General features: G+C 48.2%; 2 protein-coding genes across 3 annotated transcripts in view; both read right to left on the bottom strand.

Moving 5' to 3' along the window:
* Positions 1 to 24,012, bottom strand: part of LOC100962464 (phospholipase B1, membrane-associated) — an 85,198-nt gene extending 61,186 nt beyond the window's left edge. Inside the window, exons 1-8 of one of the 2 annotated variants that reach the window (XM_023511865.1) lie at positions 23,941 to 24,012; positions 22,351 to 22,407; positions 17,290 to 17,361; positions 16,325 to 16,399; positions 14,081 to 14,144; positions 6,272 to 6,330; positions 4,367 to 4,440; positions 2,887 to 2,930 (exon numbers count right to left, since the gene is read on the bottom strand). In XM_023511865.1, the coding sequence (XP_023367633.1) occupies positions 2,887 to 2,930; positions 4,367 to 4,440; positions 6,272 to 6,330; positions 14,081 to 14,144; positions 16,325 to 16,399; positions 17,290 to 17,361; positions 22,351 to 22,353 (391 nt within the window). In that variant the 5' untranslated portion in view covers positions 22,354 to 22,407; positions 23,941 to 24,012. Of the gene's footprint in view, positions 1 to 2,886; positions 2,931 to 4,366; positions 4,441 to 6,271; positions 6,331 to 14,080; positions 14,145 to 16,324; positions 16,400 to 17,289; positions 17,362 to 22,350; positions 22,408 to 23,940 lie in introns of those variants that run through there. The other variant, XM_023511866.1, reaches the window with a different exon arrangement.
* LOC111724356 (phospholipase B1, membrane-associated-like) overlaps positions 23,826 to 26,336 on the bottom strand; it is a 43,871-nt gene continuing 41,360 nt past the window's right edge. The window contains exons 11-14 of the mRNA XM_023511822.1: positions 25,801 to 25,880; positions 24,880 to 24,955; positions 23,937 to 24,045; positions 23,826 to 23,848 (exon numbers count right to left, since the gene is read on the bottom strand). Coding sequence (XP_023367590.1) covers positions 23,826 to 23,848; positions 23,937 to 24,045; positions 24,880 to 24,955; positions 25,801 to 25,880 — 288 coding nt within the window. The remainder of the gene's footprint in view (positions 23,849 to 23,936; positions 24,046 to 24,879; positions 24,956 to 25,800; positions 25,881 to 26,336) is intronic.

Here is a 26,336-nt window from a genome sequence, read left to right as displayed (position 1 = left end):
GGATGTTAGATGTTTGTTAAACGCTTTTTCTGATCCACTGATGTGTCCTTATTTCTATTGATATGCTATATTAATTGACTTTGGGGTTTTAAACTAATCTTGTATTTCCTGCATTAACTCTCATCTGGTCATGGGGTATAATTTTTTTTTTTAATGTTACTGGATTTGTTAGTATTTTGTTGAAAATGTCCGTGTCTATATTCATAAGAGTTATTGGTCTATAGTTTTCTCTCCTTGTGATAACTTTGTCTTGTTTGGTTTTGGGGTAAAACTCACAAAATGAATTACAAAGTACTTGCTCCTTTTCTGTTTTTGAGAAGAGCTCGTGAAGAATTGGTAATTGGTACTAACGTTTGATTTAATTCACTGGTGAAACCAGAAAAGCCTGGGTTTTTCTTGATGAGAAGTTTTAAAATTACTAATGAAACTTCTTTCCTTCTTATAAATCTACTCAGATTTTCTATTTGTTTTAATTAAGTCTATTTCAGTTGTTTGTGCCTTTTCTAGGAATTTGTCCATTTCATCTAAGTCTTCTAATTTGTTGTCATACAATTATTTACAGCATTCTCATTCTCTTATAATTCTTATTTCCATAAGGTTCGTAGTATCTCCTCTTTCACGCTTGACTTTGAGTCCCACCCTCACCCCCACTCCATCCATGTAAAGACTTGCTGGTTTTGTTATAACTTTCACTTTCAGGCATTCTAATGCTTTTATCTAACTATATGTACACATGATTTTTCATTTTTTCATCTTCCCAACTTGGCTGAGAACTTACCCCACATGATGCTCAATAAGTGATTATGGACTGAATTAGAAATAGAACCAAGTCCAGACAGGCTAGGAGAATTGTGCAAAGTCATATAGCTATAGAGAATGGAATTCCAGGCTAGAATCCTGGTCTCTCAGCTCCAACACAGAGTATTCGCCTCTGTCTCATAATCCACTAGGATGTGGGAAAGGAGCTGGCTGGGTGGCAGCCAGGACTTTAGGGCCCCAGGCCATCTAGCAGCCACTCTCTAGAATCAAGCCCTATTGCAGGGTCTATTCAACACAGATTGACTGGACTCATTCCTGTGGCTTTGGGGGCATTGTATGGAAACTACTCTGGTACATACTTAATAGAAGGAAGAGCTGTGAGGTCACCAGAGCTATCTAAAAATGAAATCGTTTGTCCTAACAGGTGGTAGGTTCCCAGTTACTAGAGGAATCTATCACAGGCTACCTAGCTCCTTGCCAGGAATGTCAGAGAGAGAAACTGCACACTGGATGGAGCGAGAACTTGCTGGTACATGCAGTTATCTTTGCCAGGAACATTCCATCCCCTTTCCTTACCTGGTGAATTCTAATCCTTGAAGCTATTTGTCAGAAGCCATGGTTAGCAGCCTTGACATTTATTTTCTCCTAAACTTTGTACAGGGCCTTGATTATTGGTTCACGTGTCTGTCTTTGGGAAGACATGCCCCCAAACAGACTTTGGTGATGTCATGAGGACACTGTCGTACCATTTACCAAGCACAGGAGTATCTGCTGGACTAAATCAAACAGAGAGTCGAGCAGAGGTTCTGCTCGGGCCTTACATTCTTATGAGTTTTCTAAGATATTTCCATGTAGTTATTTCCCCCTGGGTTATCTGGCTCCTACAATCAAACCACCTTCACATCTTTAGCAAGGAAGAGGCTGAACAAATGGAAAAAATGTTCCATTTCTGGCTACGTGGGTCAGGGGAGTCCACCTGAGGAGGGGTGACATGGTCTCAATCCTTTGCAAATCCCTTTCGGGAAAGACCTTGAGACAAAGGATCCCCAATCACCTCTTCCATGATAAATAACATGGGCATTAGAGAGCTCAGCAAGTTGTTGCACGTACTGGGCCATCTCACAGCCAAGTTCATAACACAAAGACATCCCAGACCACCTCCTAGGAGTGGGGAGCTTGCTTACAGTTCTTGTGGGTGGACCAAGAAATAAATAAGACAGGGAGTGCTCATAGCACAGAAAAGTGCCTCCTTAAATTCAACAGGATTTTCAAAGAGATTTGAAATTGAAATTTTGATCACTTCTGCCTATCTGGGGATTAAGCATCTCTGTCATCAAAGTCTTAGCGGCTTAAAGTTCAAATAATTTCTTAACTTCTAAAGATACATTACAAAGGGCTCTGTGCCAGAAGAGTAAGTGAAAACGGGGCCAATTAAATTACTCTCTGGCAAAATAGCCAGAAGATTTTGAGGGGAATGAATTCAATTTAAGCGCTTATTGCATACGTGCTTTAAGAAAGAGCACTATGCTGTGTACGCGCTGAGCAGCAGCAAAAGATAGGTAGGACCAGACCCTTCAAACAAGGCAGAGTTAGGCTTTAAAACAGCCTTCCAAGAAGGTCGCCGGTGAAGGAAATTAAGGAAAATGTGGAGCCTCCATTATGGCCGTGTTTACACAGCTGGAACGAGGGAACTTCACCGCCCGTCGCGCAATAGCAGCGGCTCAGAAGGCGACCAGGGACTGGAGTGTGTCTGAGCCCCGCGGTCCCTGCGCAGCCGGTGCCTGGTGGACGCCGCGGGCGGGGGCGGGGGGTCTGCTCCCCCAGAGGCGCAGTGCACGTGGGTTTCCTTTTTTTCTTTCTTGAATCGTCTTTCACGACTGCACTAACATTTGGTCTGACTTCTCTTTTCCTCTCTGACTCTCTCCCTTCCTTGACAAAGACCATTTCTTTTTTCAAAGCCCCCAACTCCGAGGCTGCCATCTCGCTCGGGGAGCTGAGCACCCGCAGCCTCGGGGCAGCAGCGCCCCCTGCCGACCGCGGCCTGCCCCGCGGCCCGCGCCGCCGCCCTCCCGCCCGCTTCGGCCGCCAGGGGGAGCGGCCGGCCAGGCCAGCGCGCCGTGCACTTACTTGCCAGGGTGGTGACCGTGCTGATGTTCTGGTCGCCGCCAACACTGTTTCATAGGAACGAAGAGAGAAAATGGAGGTTTAAAATGCCAGCGATGCTGAAGCACTTCAGACACTACCAAGAAAGTCCTTTCTCCTGCGAAACCCTCGCGGGGGCTTGAAGATTGCCCTTGCCCCATCATACCCTTAGAAAAACTAAAAACCAAGCCAGAACACAGCTTCTCTCTCCTCTCCCCAACACCAGAACATCCAAACAAAAACCCGATTGAAGCTACATCCTGATTTTGTCTGACCCTGGGGCAGGACGACTCAGTTGGTCCCTGGCAACCCTGTCCACCAAAGGGAAAGGGACCCGTTTGGCCAGCTCTGTCTCAACCAGCCACTGCAGCTGGGCATTCACATTAGTAGGAAAAACACAGGGGGGGTTGGATTTGTTTTTGTTTTTAAGTTTGTCTTGTTCTTTCTTTTCCTGTGGGCTTGGAAGAGCCGTCTTAAAAAGGATGTTTTCTAGAGAGTAAGCCATCTTCCAATCCGATTCTAGAATTCCAAAGTGGGATTTTAGGCACAAAAATATGCAGGATTCCGAATTGACTGGATTCCCTGTTTTTTCATATTCCCTCACTCTTATCAAGCATGTCTGGGAACATATGACAGGTCCCACCAAATGTTTGAGGTTTAACTCTGCACAGAGACATGAGGGAGGACGCCAGAGACTCAGCACTCAGGGTCAGATGGTGATGCCAGATTCCTACCCTGCACCCGGTGGCCTTTTAGAGCACAGGCAAAGGGCAAGTCCTGTTCACTGCAGGCAGAGAAGGAATAAGCCTGCTGAAAGCAATACATGAGGGAAGGTACTGGTTTAACAGCTGAGAACTATCTGCTGTCTCTTGCTCTTTTGCCATCTTGCTGTGTGTTCTTGGACAGTTTACTTGCCCTCTCTGAGCCTTGTTTCTCATCTGTAAAATGAAGGCCTTTTAATAATGATACCAACTACCATTTCCTGCTTAGTGTCAGGGACTACCCTGGGCACTTAAATTCTCTCTAGCTTCAAACGGAGTATTAACAAATTCTGCATCAAAGATGAGGAGACCATCTCAGAGAGGTCAGGCTTGCCCACAGTCAAATATAGCCAGGGCTCACATACAACTCTGGTTCCAAAGGCAATGATCTGTTCATCATTCAGGACATTTCCTTCTTCTGAGATTACATCACAGAGGGAGAAATGGAAGCTAGAGAAGCATTTCCAACCCAAACATTTATGCTGTTTCTCCCCAAAACTCTTCCTGGTTTAGGTTTGAGCTCCTATTTAGGGGAATAGAGTGGTTTGGAGAAGCTGGTAAATACTTCAAACCATAAAGTTTGTCACGGAAGAGAAACAAGTGGCCCATTTTTCTGCTTAAAGTATTGTTTTCTAGAATGTGCAGGGGTCTTCCCTTGCTCTGAAATGAAAGAGATTTTGGGGTCTTGCCACACCCTCACTCACCTCCAGGACAGGCCTCGGTACTGAGTCAATACATCCAAGATGTTCCCAGGTGTGGACCCGGCCCCATTGCCTGCCTGAGAGGGAAAAACAAGGGAGTGAGTTTCCCTACTTTTTCTGACCCACCTCTGGCTGCCTGCCAGAAGGTCCATGTTCTTATCCTGGCCAGGACGCCTGGGTGCCCTGTAGAATCCAGGGTTTAGATGGCACCACAGATAGTTTAGATCTATCCTGACTGGATGACTGAGGGCTCCCACTGGGAATGCCTGCCTGGCACTGTACATAGCCCTGCCCTATTCTAAGAAACCTGCCTGGACCAAGACCAAGTGAAAAGAGCCTAGCAAAGTGCTCTGGAAATTAGGCTGCCATTTTCATGTTTCAAAAGGATGAATTTTAGAGTCTTATTTTTCTCATTATTTAAATCTGTGAAATATATTATAAAAGGAAACATATCATCATCTTTTTATACCAATAAATCTCATATATATACAGTTTAAAAAGTAGTAATGAAATGAAATCCTATGTCCCTCCCTTTCAGCAGAAGAAAGAGCACAATATGGACACACCCTACAGGTGCACGCTCCTTACTAGAGCACGCTGTTTCCCAGCAGAGCTATTCCAAAGGGCATGCTGAAGCCTGCCCTCCCAGGCAGCTGGAGTGAAGGCCGTCCTCCATGAAAGGCCCCCCAGGCTGTGATCCTACTCTTAGTGCCCGATTCCTTTGCTACCTGCCAGGTGGGTCAACCTCAAGGTACTGCTTCCTAGGAAGTCCTGAGCAGCTGTGCTCAGTCTTAATGACTCCCTATCCTGAGAGTATTTTAATGGAGACCAGAGTGTAGGTCCCCTCTAACCCTTGCCTCCTTCTCCAGAGGGGAGGTGACCTTAGGCCCCACCTGGCAGGAAGTGGTCAGGATTAAGCAGTGTGTGGAGGTGCTTCCTGGAAAGTTATAAGCCTTTGGGTAAAAAGTCGCTGCAGGCCACGGAGGAGGCCACTATTGTACAGGGACTGGGTCCTGGGTTTAGGGTCAGGGCCCCTGAGTCCTGACTTTGACTCCAGCACTTACAAGCTATGTGGCCTTGGGCGCTCACTCCACCTTGGCCAGCTTCACCTTCTTTCCTGGTTGAATCTAAGGAAAGCCATACTTCTCAGGGCTTTTTCATGAGGATAATGAGTGAGATAGCATCACTGTGAATAGGCCATGGGCATGAAAGGTGTCAGCTGGTCCTTGGGGAGGATTCAGCTGGAGGCCTTGCAATTCTACTAACCCAGGGATCTGTAACCAGTGGCTACTGAATGAAAGCTTGTGTCTGGGAACCTCGGAGTGCCCCTGCCCCCAGGTTCTCCAGAAGCACGATTCTGCTTTTCTTGGCTACCTCTTTGCAGGAGCCCTTTGGTGCAGCTGCAGAGGTGGGCTTGGGTCATCTCTAGCACTTCTGCCTCTTCCGCTGACTCCCATCTCCTCTCCCTCCCTACTGGTGCTTGGCTTGTTTCTGTCTTACTATCTCTTTGCTCCTCTCCTTGGTACCTTCCCTTAACTTTCCAACATCAACAAAAGCACTGGATCCTTTATGGAGTTCCCAATCCTGTTCCACCCCTGACAGGCTGGATGGCTCAGTCCTGTCACCCGTGCTTACTCTGGGGTCCCTGCTCTGTTGCGCTCTCCTCCACTCTAGCATTGGGTGAGGAAGACGAGCTAGGATGGGGGTGGGAAACCACAGTGGGCAGGGAATGGTGTCAAATGCCAGGGTGGGCTGGGAGGACAGAAGAGAACTGGAGCTCAGGACCCGGGATAGCAATGTTTAAGAGCTCCGAGTGAGACCCTCTCTCTCCACGTCTCTCTCCAGGTTCTCATATCAATCCAGATCTTTTCCTGTCCTGCCCTTCCTTCTACCCTCAGGGTCACTTACCGTGAGAGAGTCGCCCAAGGCTCCAATTACACTGATGTCAGCAGGCTTCAGCCTGTGAACTGAGAGTACAAGCAGGTATGAATGGAAAATGAGGTTCTAGGAAAGCCCTGGACCCATCTCCTCTGAAGACAAATGAATATCTTTCCAGGAGAAAGGTTAGTTTTTAATAGATAGACTCATACACTCTGGACAAAAGATAAGACAAAGCCATCCTTGTCGATAGGCTCAGCAAGACCAGCCGTGGAGCTGGACTGCTGGTCTCTTCTCTGGGGCACCTGGGTCAGGACATGGAAGGTGGATCCCACATTAAGAGGGGAACTGTCTGCACATGTTTACTGGGACCTGATGCTACACGCCTTTGGCAAGGTAGGGAAGGATTTGGGAGTAGGGAAGGAATTGTGGTGGAAACACAACCAATACTTTATTCTAGGATATGATGATATTTTGGATAAAAAATTACATCATCCTATAAAAAACATCAGTTCAGTTTATCTAAAGTGAAAAGGGAAACTCTTTTATACCACTGACTCCATTTTTTTAATTGATGTGAAATTCACATAGTGAGATTCATCATTTCAAAGTGAACAATTCATTGGCATTTAGTACATTCACAATGTCATGCAATCATCACCTCTACCTAGTTCCAAAACACTTTTATTACCCTCAAAGGAGAGCCTATGCCACTAAGCAGTCATTCCCCATGACTCCCTCCCCCAACCCCTGGCAAGCAATAATCTGCTTTCTGTCTTTATGGAGTTACCGGTTCTGGATATTTCATGGAAATAGAATCATTCAATATATAGCCTTTTGGGTCTGGTTTCTTCTACTTTGCATAATGTTTTCAAGGTTCGGCTGTGTTAATAGCACATGTCAGTACTTCATTCCTTCCTATGGCTGAATAATAGTCCATTGTGTGGATATACAACGTTGTTCATCCATTCATCTTTTGATGGGTATTTGAGTTGTGTCCATATTTTTGGCTGTTATGAATAGCAGTGCTGTAAATCTTTGTGTACAGGTGTTTGTCTGAATGCCTGTTTTCAGTTCTTTTGGGTATATACCTGAGTACGGGATTGGTGGGTCTTAGGGTAATCCTATGTCTAACTTTTGGGAGAATTCATCAAACTGTCCCCACAACCTGACTCCTTTCTTTTTTAAATCTCTTGAGTTAAGCACATACTATGATGTGGCAGCTATTAACTCATAAGACAAACATATTAAACACCAAACAATGGCTGGATACTCTGGGGACTACACAGTGATCAGAAATGGAGGAATCCCTCAAGAAGTTCACAGACTAATAAGTGCTAAGAAAGGTATAAAGTGAGATGAAGTTTTAGAGCTGGAGAAATGATCTTTCCCTGGGGGCTTAGGGAGTAGTCAGAGAAAGCTTCAGGGAAAAGGCAGCATTTGAATTAAGCTTCAGGAAATAATGAGATGAGGATGAGGGAGAGAGAGACGGGGTGATGAGGGAAGGCCAGACGTGGTATGGTAAAGAGTGTGCCATTTATAAAGCACAGCTGGTCACAGTTTGGCTTAAGGGAAGGCTATGTGAGACTAACAGAAAATAACGTCAGAAAGGTGGGTAGGACCGCAGGGCTCTTATGCCTGGCTAACAAGTTAGGAGATTAACATAAATATTGCTATACAAGCAGTCTCCAGGTTACAAACATCCCACATGCCTGCGACTCATAATTTAAAAACGGAGTCATAGGAATAGGTACATGTACCTGTTCCAACTTACATACAAATTCAACTTAAGAACAAACCTGCAAAACCTATCTCATTCATAACTTGGGGTTTGCCTGTATATGAAATTACTTACATGCGTGTACCATACTATCCCTACCTGCTCCTTTACCGTACACACACATGAGCATGGCTCCAAGTGCAGTTGGGAGATCATACCTACAATTCCTTATGCCAAATACAGCTGGGTGCCTCAAGTTACAAGCTCACCTCCCACTCTGCCAATTACCTTACTCCCAAGGGCCCCCTGACTTTGCTAAAGTGCCTCCTTTGCTCTCAGGGGTGCCCTCCATCATCTCTATTCTGCAAAGCTGCTCTGAATGGTTAAAATAGTTTCTGTGCCTTAGAAGCAGCCAGACAGACTTTATGCCAGGGAGTAGCCCATCCCAGGGAAAGGAGCCCATCATTTCATCTTCATTGGTTAAGTGGATAAGCTGAGAATGGTCTGCAGGAGGCTTTCTTTGCCAAGGCTAATGAGAAACCTATGAAAACCTGCAGTGAAACACAGGCCAAGATGATCTCAACACAGCTGGACTACACATTACTCACAGCACCCATCGACATCCAAAGCCTGATTGTGGATTCTGTGCAGGGAGTGGTATTAACATGTCACAGAAAAGGTGCCCAAAAGAATGTCCAGGTCTTGGCTCCTTCCATAGAGAGGTCTTATCTACCAACTTCCATGCTGCCTGGGGATGGGGCCCTGCCACTCCCACTGAGAACTTGCTCTCATTGGAAAAGTAGATAGTCCCTGCCTCTTCCCATGAAAGGATACAAAGTAACACATAATCATGAATGTATGTATGCAAAATGTATAGATATGGTCCTCAAACTTAAGCAAGCATCAGCCTCACCTGGAGGGCTTGTTAAAACATTGCCAACTGTTCCCCACCCTCACAGTTTCTGATTCAGTAAGTCTGGGGTAGGTCCAAGAGTTTGCATTTCTTATCTTTTTTCCCCAGAGATGGGATCCCACTCTGTTGCTCAGGCTGGAGTGTAGTGAGGCAATCATAGCTCACTGCAGCCTCAAACTCCTGGGCTCCAGGGATCCTTCTGCCTTAGCCTCCTGCTTAGCTAAAACTCCAGGCATGCACCACCATGCCTAACTTAAAAAAGTTTAGAGACAGGGTCTTGCTATGTTAAACTGTTGGCCTCGGTTATCCTCCTGCCACAGTCCTTCTGAGTGGCTGGGATTACATGCATGTGTCACCAGGCCCAGCAGGGTTTGCCTTACTACCAAGCTCCCGAGTAATTAATGTTGATGCTGCCAGACCAGTCTAAGCACTGCATTTTGCGGACCATTGACAGAGACATAGTTTTAGTCTTGAAGCTGTTTGATGGTGATCAGTTTCTGCACTTGTAGCTAAAGAGACCAGAATCACTTCCCCCAGGTACATGCGCAAATCATCCCTAGCCTCCCACAGCTGTCGCTGCCATGGCAAAGTCTGATGGCAGGTTGGCTGCTCTGCCTCTTAGATTCAAAAGCCACCGAGTGGTTTTCTTCAGAGTTCTTCCTCCTCCCCTCTTGCCATGCCTTGAATCCACCCTTACATGTACGTGAACATGCGCTCACACACACGCTCTTCCACATGATTACAGCCCACTCCGCTCTTCCCAGACACCCCTGGCTACAGTGTGTGGTTAGAAGAACAATATCAAATCAAAAGTCAGCTGCACGCATTAGCCAGCACATGTCCACAGGGCTGAGCATGAGAACTTTATAATGATCTCTTCTCAAAGAAATCAAGCTATGGGTAAAAAAGGCAACAAAATGGAAAATAAGACCCCCCTCCCTTCAATTCTAGAATGGTTTATTTTAGTTCTTGGTGATGATAGTTAATTACTATATTCTTAATGCCATAATGCATAATATAGTTAATTCTATGAGCTCTAACTAGAAAGCAAAGGTTAGGGGAAATCTTTGGGGCTGGTAAAATGTGGAAGAGATGAGCAGATTTGTTTCAAAAGCATTATTATTACAGTTTGTTAAAAAGGTAGCTAAAACTGGCCATGCTTGTCTCCTAAATTTGTAGCATACAGAAAGGCAACACACATCTCTATGTTCATGTCTCTGTGTGTGTATGTGTGGAGATAGATAGATTTGGTGGGGGAGGCAGTTTTCCAGTTGGTCATTCGGAAGAATTTTCAGCAAGAGATACAGTAAGAAACCAAAGGAAGCAAGCCTAATGGGAGGAGTTAATTTATCTGGGATTTTATTGTTGAGATAGAGCCCAAGGCATTTCATGGGTTGAGTATTCTCTAGACCTTGGTTTGAGGTTCGTTAACGTCATCATATACGACAAAGGCACAGCCTAGAAATGCAAAGCACTTTACCAATTGCTCTCCTTGGATAGAGAACTATTTAGAGATAAGATTAAATTCGTGTGGGCTGATTAGCTAAACATTATCTGGTACAAACTGTCCATCACCTTGAAAGAAATTGATAAGCACATCATTAACTCATCAAGATTTCTACACAGGGGGCCTTTTATCAGAAGACCGTCCAAGCTATGATGAAGTGTCACGAATAGTGTCCAGGAAAGTGCACAATGGAGTATAGAACGGGGACACACAAAAAGCTGTACGCAGAAGAAAGGTTTGGCACACCGGTGTTTTGTCTTGCATAACCCAGCAACTTAAACTTCCTGGGGCCATAATCTGATAAATTGAGAGAATCTCAATCTGCCAATTGAGAGAAAGTTGCCCAACCCATTTTCTGTCTGATTTTTCTGTCTCTTTTCTGTAGGACTTTTGACTCTCACAGCGATGGTAAGCTGCTTGCACCTGATTGAAACTTTTCTGTTCTTGCCTTTGGAGGCTTCTATATGAGTTTATACTAACCAATGTGTGTTCGAGAAATGTGTTAACTTGAATTAAAGGCTAAGACCCATGACAGGGACTTCATAGCTCTTAAAGCTTTAAGTGATCAAACTATGAGGCAGGGAAACATTCATTCATCCAAGGGTCTTGAAAGTGAGTTTGAACTTGCTCAGTAGTCTGGTTGTGCCCAGGGACAAGCAGGCTGTTATTCCCTGGGTGGCATCATTCCTTCCAGAAGGCAGGGTGGGCCAAGTCAGAGACCCATGAGCAGGTGGTAACCATAGAAACAGCTTCAGAAGCTACACTAAACAGCACACTGCTGGCTCACAGGGAGGTGAAACCTCTAATGAATGACACCCAGAGCCGTAACCTGAGCATTTTTCATCCTGGCTTTCGAAGAGCTCATTTTATCAAAATGGTTCAAATAAATGCTATCGGGGCTTAGAAAGGAATTCATGACTTAAAATAAATGAATGAACTGTCTGGTTTACATTATTGGTAATAGTAGCATACAATTAACTTTGCAGATAGATCCCTATTTCCAAAAGCTATGAGTTCTTCCTTATGGAATTAGCAGACTTCAAGACAGCCAATGTAAATACTGAACTAGTCTGAATTACTGAGTATTTCTAATTCTAAAAGAGTGCTACTCTTATTTGTGAAAAACTATTTTTTCTTTCACTGGGAAAACCTTTAATCAGTTTGTAGGCCCAATTCATTTTTCTTAGTTATGCTAACTAGGTAGGGAGAGGGCCATTTAGTAATATAAAATGGGTGTTTACAAAGTTGTAAAGCTCATACGTGATAGCACTTGGCAAACTGCATATGTGCACCCAGGAGGAAGAAAAAAATGCAAGCTTTTATTTTTTATTGGCTACCAAACGCCAAGTGGTTACATCAGCTCTGTATCTGATCCCAAATCTCCATAGATCAGGGGAGGGGGCTCATCACCGTGAGCTCTGAAGTGGAATGAGAATGAGACACCAGGCTCCAGGGCCATGGGCTGCTGGTGACAGGCAGTACACTGTTTTGAAACACCACTTCTGGTGATGTGTAGATCCATCCATCTGTGGGTTGATTTGAGATAAACACCAAAAAGGGGCTGCAAAGAGGTCTTAGTAAAAAGTTGTTTCCAAGGAAGTCACTTTGATCTAGTTGATCTTTAAGATCTTTTTCAATCCTGAGAATTGTTGATTTGATGAATTAGAAATACTCAGTAATTCAGACTAGTTCAGTATTTACAGGGCTCCTACCATGTGCTGAGTCATTAGAAGTACAAAGATAAGATGACTCACTATTATAACGCGTGTATTGGATGCCTTCATTTCCATGAGGAATTGCAAACATGATCTCTGGAAGAGTGAATGACCTTCCCAGAGATACACTTACCAAAGGAAAATAAAAGCAATGTGGCCCTGTGCTAAGTCTTTTTGCCTATCCAATCCGTGGCAAGGATGGTTAGAAACTTTCATCATAGATCAATGGCACCATAATGAAATGTGTTTTCACTATTGGCCAGTTGGCTGTGGCCATTTTTCTGAATCACTTTCCAGGTAGGTCACAAAAGTACAGGCTCCACATTCACCTATGAGAGCTGCCACCCCAGTAGAGAGAGTTTTGGGGTTTTATCCCCACCTTGCTTAGATTGGGTTGCCTGAATCTACCCATCTATTTATGTAAACAGCTCCTGTTGCCATAGTATCTCAGATCTTAAGGTCTGGAGATTTCTTGCCCTTATATCTTGAAGGGCTGATAAGCATAATAATATCCAGGGTCAAGGAGTAAAGAAAAAGTTTATATGTTATGTGGCTTTTAGATGTTGAAATATGCTCTAATAGATTGGTTATCACTGTCATTACAGAAACAGAATCTACACAGATTGCAAAGTGCTTTATGTATCATCCTTTCAGAGTGATAAGATTAAAAGGGGAATGGATGGCATTTTGCTGTAAAGAGTATGGCTGTTAACACATTCTGAGGGGAGAGACTAATGTGTGTAAGATCAATATCACCTCTTCCACTGCTCTGCAACTCAGAATAAGAATAAGTTATAAAAGTTGAATTTTCGAAAAAAATGTGTTATTTAATTAACTTTTTTGTAGAGACAGGGTCTCACTATGTTGCTCAGGCTGGTCTCCAGCAATCCTCCTACCTTGGCCTCCCAAAGTTTAAGAATTACAGGCCTATTGTTCACCCATAGTCAGTCATGTACCAAGGTTTTTTTGTTTTGTTTTTTTTTAGACAGAGTATCATTTTGTCACCCTCGGTAGAGTGCTGTGGCATCACAGCTCACAGCAACCTCTAACTCTTGGGCTTAAGTGATTCTCCTGCCTCGGCCTCCTGAGTAGCTGGGACTACAGGCACTCGCCAGACTGCCTGGCTATTTCTTTGTTGCTGTTTGGCTGGAGCCGGGTATATGGGGCCGGCGCCCTACTCACTGAGCCACCTGTGCTGCCCAATGTACCAAGGTTTTGATGAGAATATTTTTAATTTACCTGCCAGTTATTTGGCTTAATGTGAGTATGTGGAACAGGCATCCTCAAACTACGGCCCGTGGGCCACAGGCAGCCCACCTAGGACATTTATCTGGCCCACCGGGTGTTTTTGCTGCTGCTGCCTGTCCTGCTTAGCAGCCGACTAGTCTAGAGGCCCGCAGTCCAGCCCTCCAACGGTCTTAGGGACAGTGAATTGGCCCCCTGTTTAAAAAGTTTGAGGACCCCTGGTAGAATATTCCATGAGTCTCATTTCTATGGCACAGCAATAGACACTTTAGAAATATTAAGAGGCAACGGAAATGGCACAGTTGTAAGAAGGTGTGCTTTCCTGTTCTGTGTGGAGTCTGAGTCCGTTCTGCATGTGACTCAGATGGGGATTGTGGACTGGCTATTCTTGCTCTGCTTAAAGGTAGTTTTGCTCTTTTGGAGAACAAATTCGCCCATCAAGGCTTGAAGGCAGGGACAATGACTCAATTAATGCTGGGCTCTTCGTAGAACACGGCCTGGCACAGGGTTAATGCTCAATAAATGTTTTCTGATAACTATTTTATCATATTTTAGTTAAAGAATAATCAAACACAGGCAGGGCCTTACAAATGTACACATAGAGCTATTGCTATTATCCTTGGAAATCTGTCCTTTTTCAGATGGTGTGGGAAGCCCTTGCCTTCCTAACGTTGCTCTTCACTCGGATGATTCAGACCTCCCATGAATGTAAAATAATCATTGCACTGAAGCTGTGTACCTGAGGTGGGAATCGTATTGGAGGGGTCCATGTCAGGACATCTGATTTCCATTCCTTCTCTCACCTGAAACGAGACACACAGAGAAATAAGGAGAAGTGGATCTTGCTAACTTGGATGGAAAGTGGAGCTGCTGTTTGGGAAAATATCACTTAAGAGAAAATAAAAACCTTGAGGCCTTCAGGATTTCTCCCTCTCTGTCAACATTCATTTGTGGACAACATCCGATTGTCTACAACATTCTTTACAAGTGCTCCCAAATCTGTCCCCTAATCGCCAGGGCCTCCACCTCCGCCTAAGTCCTGGCCTCTGTTATTCCTTGTCTGGAATGTTCCAGGACTCACCAGCAGCACCACCTGCTGTCCCAGGCGCTAGCTCCTCAGGGTGGCCTTTCTCAATTGGTGGTTACGCTATGACAATTCTCTGCCCCAATTCTCAGTGAAGGCAGGGATTTTTATGTGTTGTTCATCATTGGGACCCCCAGAGCCTAGAATAGTGCCTGGCACAATAGATGCCCAACAACAAATAAATTACTACTCTGCACTGACTTCCCCATAAAGTCCATCCTCCTCAGCATGAACCAAGAGGCCAACAAGCATTCTGAACTACTAGCCCTTGGCCAAAGTCTCCGTATTCTCCCTGGCATCCATGCCCAGGCAGTTACCTCTATTCTCCCTCTCCACTTTCCTTCCTTCCATTTTCTCACCTGCCAGCCACCTGGCCCAACCTTAGCCATCCTTCAAGGCTAAGGTCATGGGTATACTTTGGAAAGCCATCCTCGGCTTTCTCCTGTCGGGTTTAGTTTTTTTTTTTTTTTCTTTTGTGTTCATAGAAGACCCCAGAGAAAGTTTAATGACTTATTACATTGTCCCATACTTGCCTGGTGACTTATCTGCTTCTCTACCAGATTGAGTTCTTTGGCACAAGCCATGTATTTTATTTATGTTTTTATCTCTCATGCCTGCTATCCATCTACCATCCGTCTATTATCTGCTCTGAGTATGGCCTCACTGAGCTTGCCTTTTAATGGTACACAACAGATACTCACTAAATGAATAAATGCAACATGAAGGAACGTACCACTGCCTCTTAACAGAGGATAATGATAGCGATACTAACATAGAACTCATGGTATGCCAGAAATCATCATAGGTGCTTCACACTTATTAACTTATTATACTATAATAACTCCGTGAGGAAGGACTACTACTGTCACCGTCTCCCAAATTAAAAAGCCAAGGGCACAGAGAGGTTAAGTACCTTCTCATTGACTCAGAGCCAGTAAGGGAAGGAGTCCGGATTTGAACCCAGAGCCAGTTTCCTGCCTCACTGTGCTGTGGTGCCTCTCAGGGGCATCCTCATTGCTATGATATTAGTTAGAGAGCATGGGACAAGTTGACAAGAGAGTCTTTCACGCTGTGTCTCTCGGGGCAGAGGCCTAGGCCATCAGCTCGGCCTCCACAACTTAGAATAAATCTCACCCTCTTTGGTGAAATAAGGAGGCAAGGTTGTCATTAGGACCAAGTTTTTCTGAACCTACCTCAATCCCCAGTTCTGACAAAGAAGATAGCAACCTTCAAGTTAATCTTGAGTCCTCAAAGGAGTGCAGGGTGCCCTATCTAATCTCAGCAGGAAGTATCAGAAAGAGACGCCTGAGATAAACAAGCAAGGTATGAGTCCACAGTGGGGTGTTCACCAAGGCGTGACCTGGCTTCGAAGGGCTGGTTCAGACTTTATCATGGTTCTCTGTCTTTCTTAACTTTCTCTCCAGATAACAGGCTCCCATGAATGAAGAAGAACTCGCCTGAGATTAGAGAAGGGTATGAAGAGTCTGTCTAGCATCCCAACAGATTGGGCACAGGAGGTGCTGGGTGTCCCTGACGTCCTATGAAGCCAGGGTGCTGGTTGCTGAGGTAGCTTTGCAACCTCAGGGGATCTGCTTCCAGGCACACGCTTGATCCTTCACCCTCCCCCAGCCTAGCTGGACTAAATTTCTTTCTTTCTTTCTTTCTTTCTTTTTGCAGTTTTTGGCCGGGGCTGGGTTTGAACCCGCCACCTCTGGCATATGGGGCCAGTGCCCTACTCTTTTGAGCCACAGACGCTGCCTTGGACTAAATTTCGAATGTCTGCAGCAGCTTCCATCACCTCTGCAGCCCTCGGCTACGCGGAAGGTTCCAAAGATTCAGCCATAGGAGTGACCCCTGTTTCATTTGCATGCTCTTCAATCACAGAAAACCTTTGCTTACCTCAAACTTCCCTTGGGGTTTTGGCCACCTGGTCAGGTAGTTGCTATTCCGGTAGGTGTACAGATAGGGGTTCTCCTGCAGAGAAATGTACATGTTGTAACCATGACCCAGAAATCTGGACCTCTTGATTATCAGGCTTTATCACCCAGCAACACCTTTGTCCACCTTGCAACATTCATATAATCCTTTCCATAAGGACCAAACCATTCTCTGGCCTTTCTTCTCTCTGCTGCCTGTCAGGTCCCTGAAGCTCATTATTGCTTTAAAGTTCCCATTTACAATGGGACGAGCCGGGCTCCTGCTCTCCACCCTGAAAGGTCTTGCTGCCAAGCTAAGAATGTGTATTTCAATGAAAGGAGAAGCTAATTTTGAGCTTCTCAGCAGCCAAAGCAAAAAGGGAAACAGAGTAAGTTATTTGCTTCTTAATAATGGGAAATAATTAAAAAAATTTGGCTTTCATCAGGAAAGAAAAAAGGAATCCCATTCATTTATTGTATGGTCAGTTATTTGTTCACCTATTCATTTGGCAATATTATTATATATGCTGACCACTTATTAGATTCATATTTGAGATGAAGCCAAATGATCCACCCTCAAGACTACTTAGACACTTATCATCCCTACCTCCTCCACCCCCAGATAGAGGAAGGTCTTGAGTGGCATCTGGGACACAGGCCAGGGCCCCAGAGAAGAGGGGTAGGAGTAGCATTTAGGGCCAGGTGCGTGGTGGCTTTGTCCCTGTGCCTTCCACAGGTGTGGAAGGGGCCTTAGTTTTGCTAAAACTTCTCTCATGTCCCACAGTGTAAGCCTTAGTGCAGCTGTGTTTGCAAAGCTGTGCCCAGGCTCAGAAGAGCAGAGCCAAGACTCCCGTGGGCTAACTTCTCAGTTGGGTAAAGCACACTTGGCCACCCCATCTTTCTCCTATATTCAGCAGGAGATTCCCTCCCCAGCCCGGTGCCTCCTACCTGAGAGGGACACTTCACTGGCCTCTTCTCTTTTGCACTGACTAGCTCCACTTTCTGTCCTGCTGGCTCCATCTAGAAAAGAAAGTGATCTTTAGAGCAGAAAACGCCCAGCCCGGTGGCAGGCTTCCATTGTACCACTGAGAAAGACTTATTAGACCAGTGTTTCTCAGCACTTCTGCACCAGCAGCATCACCTGCTAACTCACTAGAAATCCAGTGTCCTGCCTCCATCCCAGATCTACCAAGTCAGAAACTCTGGGGGGAGAGCAAAGCACCTGTGTTTAAAGGAGCCCTCAAGGTGACTCTGATGCACACTCCACTTTGAGAACTGCTACATGAGAGGAACCATTGGAAGGACTTCCTGTCTTCCCCTTCTGATATTATACAAGGAGAAACACCAGCAGAGAGTTCAAAGGAGGGCCCAGTTAGCCCGGGCAGACCTGGGGCGAGGGCAGTGGTATTGTGGGTCCAACCAGATGTCTTGCAGTGGGTCACCAACTTCCCAATCACTGAGGGGCCAGTCATCCAGCGTGGCTTCTTGTCCTTGCTGCCCAGCTCACTGACCACAGAGTTCCCTTTGAGGGGGGAGCCGGCAGGGCAAACACACAACTTTCAGGGGAGCAGCTGTCCTTCCCCCACCCACCTGGCTTCCAGTGTCCATAACTCCCGTGTGTATGAACCCAGGCACAACAGGGAACGAAAATTCTCTGTTTCCCCAGAACGGCTTTCACAGCTTCAAATGAAGCAAATCATGGGGCCTGGCCCAGTCCCACGCCTTTAATGAGGACAAAGAGCTACAGTGACATGGAACACAGCACAGTCCTACACCCGCACAACACCAGGCTATCTAGTGATTCGGGGGCGAGGGGTGTGTGGCAGCTACTTAGATGACAACCCCGAAGGCCACCTAACAAGACAGACGAATGGTGACATGTAGCAGCAGGGGAGGCAGGTGATCAACTCAGGGGAAAGTGTTGAAGACAGGAAGACCAAAGGCAGTTGAAGAATTAGGCAAGGAAATGTCTGGAGGTTCTTTTTGTTATTGCAAAATGTTCATTATACATATAGAAGAACTTAAAAAGAAAAATGCAGTGGCTTTGAGGGAATCACAGATTTTTCTCTTGAATGTTGCCCTTCTCACGCGGAGAACCTCTTGTGTTGCTGTCAGCGGGCCTGTCCTTAGGGGGTGGGGGCACCTCCCCTTCCAATGACCCTCCTGGGTGGGGCGCCCTGTCTGGCTCTATCCCAGATTCTGCCATCCTCCATTTCACCACTATCTCACCCCAGCATCTGGGCTCCAGGAAACACAAAGCAAGCAAAGAACTTTATCCTTCTCAGGATGGGCTCTTAACCCAAATGGAAGGAGGTTCCGATAAGGAGGTATGATTAGCCTCGCATTTGGAAAAGGAGTGCCAGCTCTTTAGCTCCCAGGCTTCTTTCAGTTTTATTCTGACGGTGGCTGTTCCTGAAAATGAAAGGTCCCTCCCAGAACATTCGGGGCTGCTCCCAAAGGGAGTTAGCCTGGGTTAGAGGCCAGGCTGGGGACTGATGGGTCGTGCTACTTTCTCTCGTCCAGTTTTAAGAATTTCATCAAAAGAATCTGGAAGGAAACCTTGAGGGCACCATACCCAAATGATTCTGGTAAAGTGGACACAGCAGAGCGTCCTTTTATAAGGACCTTGGAGAAGGACAATTTATAAGTTTCCCCAGGAAACCCATTTCCATTCAGAACTTTGTCCTAAATGTCTCTGTGAGTCACCTACATCTTTCTCCTCCCACAAACCCCCTTCACACCTCTCTGACCCTCTCTCCTCCTGTATCCTCAGAGATGATGAAAACAATGTAGCCACTTCAACAGCTCCTCACGTGGCCCTGGTTCCCGCCACCCCGGGCTGCACACAGCACAGGAAAGCTGCTTTGCTGCAGGGGCAACTGCTGCAGGTCTGGGCTGTTACTCCACTTTTTGGTCCTGTAATCACCTGCATCTCCTCCGTGCTGCTTCCCTGCTGCTGAAGAATTAATCAGAATGTGGGAAGGATGAGGGGCAGATGTTAAAAATTCCTTCTGAAGAGAATTATCCCCTACACTGTGAGTAACTGCTAAGTTCCTTATCCTGCCCTGTGGCTTCAGAGGGGTGTCCAACCTTTTTTTTTTTTCTCTGCCACACATTGGAAGATTAAGAGTGTCTAAATACACAAACACTAAAGAAAGCTGATAAGCAAAAAGGTTCATGCATAGTTTACATGCTATCCGACACCACAGAGGAAGAAAAGAGACCTCGGATAACCTGCAGATGGCCACTGGGACACAGGTTGGACACCCTGGCCCCTTATACAGCACTTGGAATTAGGTGGGGGTCAGTGATTGCTGGAAGGATCTGGGACTTGTGCACCATCCTTGTATAAGAATTACCAGAAATTATTGAGGCAGAAGCAGAAAGGGCCTAGGGAATGAATTATGTCCCAAATACAAAGTACGCCTCAGCTCTGAGCCGGGCATACAAGCTTCAAGTCTGAGGTCCTCGCTCAGCTGGGAAAGTTCCACGCATGTTTCCGACACGGCCACCCACACCACCACATGCTGGCGTGCGGAGCTTTTCCCTCGCTGGTCTCAGAGCTTACACCTGTGCTCAGGCTGGTCAGGGAGGTGAATGCCGGCATGGCCTGTGCGCAAAGCTCTGTGGCTGCAGGGCAGAGACCACCCTTTCAGAAATGGTGGACCTGGCCCCTGTGCTCACTGCAATCCTGCCAGCCCCTCTCTGCTCCCCCAGAGGTAGGTAGGTAGTGCTCTCTCAGGCTCTGTGCCTGTGAGGGCTGGCACTGGAGAGGCACGCCTGGCTCTCACCTCCGTGGTCCCAGTTCAGCCCCACACAGCAGAGCACATGGAGGCAGAGACAGCTGCCTTACCCTGTGCCGTAGGAGGACACAATTAGTGAGCCCCAGGGTGAGAAAGCGCCCAGTCACTCCTTGTATTCACAGGCCCTCTGCTTAGACCCTTCCAGCAGGTAGAGAGAACAGAGGTCAGAAATGGGACTAGAACCAGCATCCAGGTTGTCCAACTCTCATCCAGTGCCCTTTGCCCTGATTTGTCACATTCCTAGTTTCTCAGGGATGAATTCAGGTCTGCAGGCCCTCTCCGTGTGTCCTAGCAGCTGTGCTTTCTCTGGGAGCTATGGATGGTCTGGCGTTTTGCTTGTGAGGAAACTAGGGGACAGGCACATTTAGGGGAAACCCTTCTACCTTCTCCCTCCTCCTCCCCCATCCCCACTGGGCAATAGGAACCTCAAGGGGCTTGTCCGGGGAAACTGGACTTGTCTGTGGTCAGACAGGCCAGGAGAGAGTGGGGTTAACTACCCAATAGGCCAGCCACTGCTTCCTCTTTTGAGCCTGGTGACACTTTCTGTGTCCCAGGCCACTGGCCTTGAGTGTGAGACCCCTGCTCCCCTCTGTGCCTGCCCATCCTGCCCCTCCAGTAGGTGTGCAAGGCCTGTTCATATGCACAGGACATGGTCTCATTGGGTAGTTATTATCACTGCAGCCACCAGCACTGAGGACAATAGCAAGATGAAAGGAGAGAGAGAGAGGGACCCAGCCCTTTCCCTGGACCTGTCCTCTCCAGCTTCTCTGCCTTGGCCTCCCCATCCCCACACAACCTCTCTGATCAGACCAGCTTCCTTCATGCTGCTGCCCTTGGCCCATTCTCTTCTCCATGCTCTTTGCTCACAAAGGCCCCCTGGCCTGGGAATGCCCTCCCTGACCTCCAGCAACATGTCCCACAAAACCAGCTCAACCCCCACCCCTTTGTGGCCTCACTGTCCATATTGCTTCTTGGTGTCCCACCCCGCACTGCTGGCCGAGGCCACATTTACTTTTGTCCCTCTGGGTTGTCTGACTGCCTCCAGCTACACCTGAAGCTCAGTGGGGACAGAGGCCATGTTTGGTGTTTCCTTATATCCTCCCTGGCACCCAGCACGGGACAGGCTACATTGTAGACATCTCTTTGCTGGTTGGGAGGGAGGTGACATGGCAGGAGGAGAACTGTTTGGCTGAGCTAGAATCATCAACCCTTCTTTGCCCAGAGAGGGTGTTGGGAGGGCAGCCCCCACTGGAGGGGCGGGGATCCCTCTCTCTGCCCCCATGGGAGATCAGCAGCAAGGTACATTTCTGGGGGAACCAAGGATCATCCCTGTTCAAAGAAATCAAATGTCTTCTTCAAAAGGTGGCAAGACCTCTGATAAGGGCTGCTTGGCCTCTGATAATGGCTGCCCTCCCTCCTCCTTGCGCCTCTGACATGGTGAAATGCAGCTGTTCCAGACTCAATATAGCACATCAGTTGAGGAGAGAAGTTTTTCTAATCCAAGGAAAAAGAAAAACAAATTTCTGTCACTAGCTTTCTAAAATAGAGCAGATTGGATGGTGAAAAAAATAAACGGCAAAATCGGGTCTCTGTCTGGTGCCCTGGAAAGGCTCAAAGTCTTGACGTCATGTTCCAGCCACTGACTAATCCCAGATATCCCTGGGGGACCTTTAGAATGTGGGGAAAGCCTGTCACATTTATGGCAGAAAGGCTAGCACATGCTGAGTACTCAGCACAGGCCAGGAGCAGGCCACACACCAGACACCTTGGGCCGGGAGGTTGAAGAAAGGGAAGTGAGAGCCCGACCCGAGGATTTGAACCCAGGTCTTTATCACAATGAAGTCTGTGCTCACCCCAGGCACCACCCTGGGCCTTCAGAACTGCACAGTGCCACCTGAAGGTACAGAAAAGCTGGCTAGGAAGGGTGACGGGAGCCCATCCCTAGGACCCTACTCAAAGCAACGTCTTCCACAGACTCTGAGGAAAAGGTCCAGCTCCTGGGGTAAGGCAGTCAAACTCCCAGGCGGTCAGAGCCGCACTGTCACCTGGTGTAAGAGGCATCCCTGGTGGCTCATAGCCATCATCCTGGGTCCTCCTGGTGCCCTGCAGCCCCTCCCCGGAGCAGGGGGTAGAAGAGTGGGAGTGGCAGTGACCCCATGCCCCTCTTCTGGGCCACACCCCCAGACCCCCCAGCTCCACCACTCACCATCCTGTTCCAGAGGCTCCAGGCAAGTGTGGTGGGATCCTGGGTCAGGGGCTCCTCCTGAAAGAACCAGATTAAGAGAGGAGTCCTTTGCTGTCCCAGGAATGCGGCAGATGTGCCGACACTGTGACTCTCCCCAGAGTGGCACGGGGTGGCCCTGACCCACAGGCCCTTTCCCTCAGCGCCCCCTTTCAGTAATGGAGGCAGGAATGGGACCATGTCTAGAGCCAGGGTTGGCAGTCAGAGCCTGCAGGAGCTGGTCAAACATCCAGTTGCTCAGAGTTATCACAGAATCCTCCAAAACTGAAGAGCCAAAGGGGCAAAGGAGAGGGTGGCAGGGAAGTGAGTCGGGTGTGGTCTGAGCAGGATGAAAGGAGGGGATGGAAAGCTGATGCTCCTCCTCCTTCTCCTTCTAAACCAGAGGTTCTCAACCTGTGGGTTGCGACCCCCTTTGGGGGTCAAGGGACCCTTTCCCCTTTCACAGGGGTCACCTAAGACCATCAGAAAACACACATTTTGGCTCTGCGCCTGTAGCTCAACCAGCTAAGGCACCAGCCACATACACCTAAGGTGGCAGGTTCGAATCCAGCCCGGACCCGCCAAACAACAATGATGGCTGCAACCAAAAAACAGCCAGGCATTGTGGCGGGCACCTGTGGTCCCAGCTACTTGGGAGGCTAAGGCAGGAGACTCGCTTGAGCCCAGGAGTTGGAGGTTGCTGTGAGCTGTGATGCCATAGCACTCTACCCAGGGGGACAGCTTGAGGCTCTGTCTCAAAAAAAAAGAAAACACATATTTCCAATGGTCTTAGAAACCGAGACACCACTCCTCATGTGCGGGATCACAACATGAGGAGCTATACTAAAGGGTTGCGGCACTAGGAAGGTTGAGACCCACTGTTCTAAACCATCAATTTAAACATCTTTTGAGGCCTAGAGGTGGCACAAGGATTCCCCCAGGCTGGAGCCAGGAGCCTGATGGAGGACCTGTTCTCAGACAGGGCAGGGAGGTCAGAGGCTCCAGGGTCCTTCCTTGGTCTACAAATGTGGACCTGGCCACAGAGCCACAGCATGTGGGTGGCCCTTTCCCAGCCCCCCTCCAGGGATGGCTGCAGAGGAATGTACACGGGGAGGGGGTGAGCCGGTGCCCCCAACATTCTCCTGAATAACCGTGGTAGCTAAGAGGGGCCGAGTGCTCCCTCTAGTCATCGACTCACTCCATCTTCACATCCGCCCCAGAGGGAGGAATGCTCTCCGATGGGCTTGGTTTCACGCACGTGGAACCAAGGCACAGAGAGCTCACAACGTGCCCAGGGTCACACAACCGGCCCATCCCAGAGCCAGTGGCCCGAGTCCATGCCCTTCACCTCAGGGCTACTCTGCCTCGAATCGCCTATCCCAGGGGGCGGGGCAGCCTGTGGGCCACCACACAGGAGGGTAAAGAGAACCCTGCCGTTCCTGAAACTGTGTGCCCTGGGCTCAGGGGGCTGAACTGGGCTGGTCTGCAGGGGGAGGGCGGAAGCGGGGGTGGGACCAGAGGTGTGGCACAGCCTCCCCCCACCGGCACCCCAGCGCCCATGCAGCCCTCACTCACCAAGGATGGTGACAGGGTGATTTCATAGAAGAACGGCTGGAAAACCACGGTGAAGAACTCCTGCTGGCTGAACTTGCTGGAGGCCAGGAGGCTCTCCCAGGCTTCCTGGGGAGGGACAGAGAGGTGCACACCAGGAGCCTGAGCCAGGCGGAGCTGCCCAGCCTGATGGGAAGCTTCTCAGCAGCCCTGTCAGAATCGCCCACCCTGCTGAGAAGCTCCCTCTGTCTCACTCTTGAGGGCTCTTTGTTGGCTAAGTTGAGTTTTCCTTTGCCTCTGAAGCCCCAGCATGAGGTACTGCCGGAGATGTGTCATCTGAGAGCTCAGCAAGGACAAGCCTGCCCAGCACATCACTGGGGCCCTGTGTTCTCCTCAACACCTTAGTTCTGTAGAGGCACATGCCATTAACTACCCAAGAAATGCCGTGTCCAGAGTGAGAAAGGGAAAAATTGTTATATTAACACACACCAGTCGGAATCGTGCTTGGAGCTGTTTGCTGATAGGGACGATGCCTTCAGTGAGCCTGCCATACTGTCCTGGGGTCTCTTCTGCAGGCCAGAATGTAGGTCAGCAGGAGCCCGGCCTGCCCTTGGGCTATAGTCTGGGGAAACCAGCTCCCCAGTCACAGAGGCAGCCTTCTAAGTGGCAATGGTGACCAAAAGCGTTTTGGAATACTTGACTTTGCCAAGTTCTTCACCACCGTTTACCTGAAGTATTGCTAGCGTCCCCGGCTCCCACACCACCAGTATTATAGCCCCTGTTTTATGTCTGGTAATACAGAAATCGTCATTTGGAAGTGAACCAGGAGTGGCTCTCTAGTTCCTGACTTAGTTCTGAATTCAGTGGGAGAAGGTCCATGTTAGCAAACCCAGCTAATATTTCCTGCCATCCTTGTTCTCCTCTGTGACCACCCAGCATGGTGGGCTCCCAGAGTGGGCTCACCTGGTAGGACCACTGCTTTATGACCTTAGCCAGCTTGGAGGTCTCCTCTGGGCAATTGCAGGACTCTGGTGTGGGGCTGCAGGTTAAAACACGCTGGGAATGAGAGAGCTGGAGGCCGTGGAGGGGGGAGGTGCAGGGGGTCAGGGGACAGGGAGGGGGTGCAGCCAGGCACCCCCTGGCAGGAAGAGGGGGCTGGTGGGTTGCTTGCAGAGTGGGGAAGGAGAAGCTGGAGCCGCAGAGGTACGGAAGGAAGAAAGCAAATGTTGGGAAGATTGGGGGGGCCTCCTGGAGGTAGGGATGGGTTTGGAGAGGCCCTTCCCCCCTCCCCCCATTGCTCCTGACAGCAGGAGCCACATTCCACCCGCCCTTTCCCCACCCTGTGCTCTCCTCGCTGCCACCTCAGAAGCTCCTTCCCCTGGTACCCTCCTTCCTGTCACCCTCCTTCTCCAGCCACCCTTGCCCTTACTTTGTCCATATTAATTTCTTTTCTGGATTCAAAGCCGGAATTCTTAGAACTGGCTCCAGAATATTTAAAGTCTATGAAAACTCTCAGTAATATATCAGAATCAAGTCCTATGAAGTTAAACTGCATCTAGGCTATGTGTTTTTCTATCCAATTTCCGGAAGGGACACTTATGGCTCATAGATGTTTTGCTAAACCTTAACCCCTCAGATCCTTTTGGCTGGGGTAGGGCCTCTGGCACTCTATCAACCAGACCAAAAGTTTTCTTTGACTCAGTACCCAAAACAAATTCGAACTCTGTCACTGACTTGTGTATGAGCTCAGGTGTGTCCCTGCCCCCCTCGGCCTTGGTTCTCTGCATCCCCTTTATAGGACTGAGGCATGTGTGGTGCCCCATGCAGGCCTGGTACATGGTAGCCATGTGACAGGTGCTGGTCCTCTTGCACTTCCCTTTTTACCTGAGCTGAGTCCCCTGCAGCCAGTGAGAGATCTTTGCCACCTCGGAGAGATCCACCAGGTTTACAAAGGCTTTGGGGACCTAGGGGGACACAGGGAGAAGGCGGCAGATGTTTGCTGAGGTACCTGGTCTAGGCCCTGTTGGGGGTCCACAGCTGTCAGCTGTGCCATCCCAGAAACACATCTCACTGTCCCTCCAGTGGGCAGGGTGCCTCCCACCACAGTGTCAACTGGGGAGCAAGGCCATAGTGCCAACAGCCTGCAGACCCTCTGCAACAGAAGAGCTGCCAACCCCAAGGGAAGGGGGCGGTGAGAGCACAGCAGGCCCTTGGATTCACAGAACTTGCAGCAGCATCATAGTCCCTCTGGAAAGAGGGGCCTTAAAGGTCATCAAGCCCCCTCTGACCCATCATTGCTCCAGACTCTGTCAGAGAGAGGCCTCGGGGAAGAGTGGGGTCAGAGTTCCCAGTGAGGAACTGGGTCTCCCTCAGAAACATCCTTTGGAAGAGTGAAGTGCTCTATCCTGACCTGTGTTTTT

Source organism: Otolemur garnettii, unplaced genomic scaffold (genome assembly GCF_000181295.1).
Source record: "Otolemur garnettii isolate 467f Iridium unplaced genomic scaffold, OtoGar3 scaffold00022, whole genome shotgun sequence".
Lineage (NCBI taxonomy): Eukaryota > Metazoa > Chordata > Mammalia > Primates > Galagidae > Otolemur > Otolemur garnettii.
This window is presented reverse-complemented; position numbering and strand designations above follow the sequence as displayed.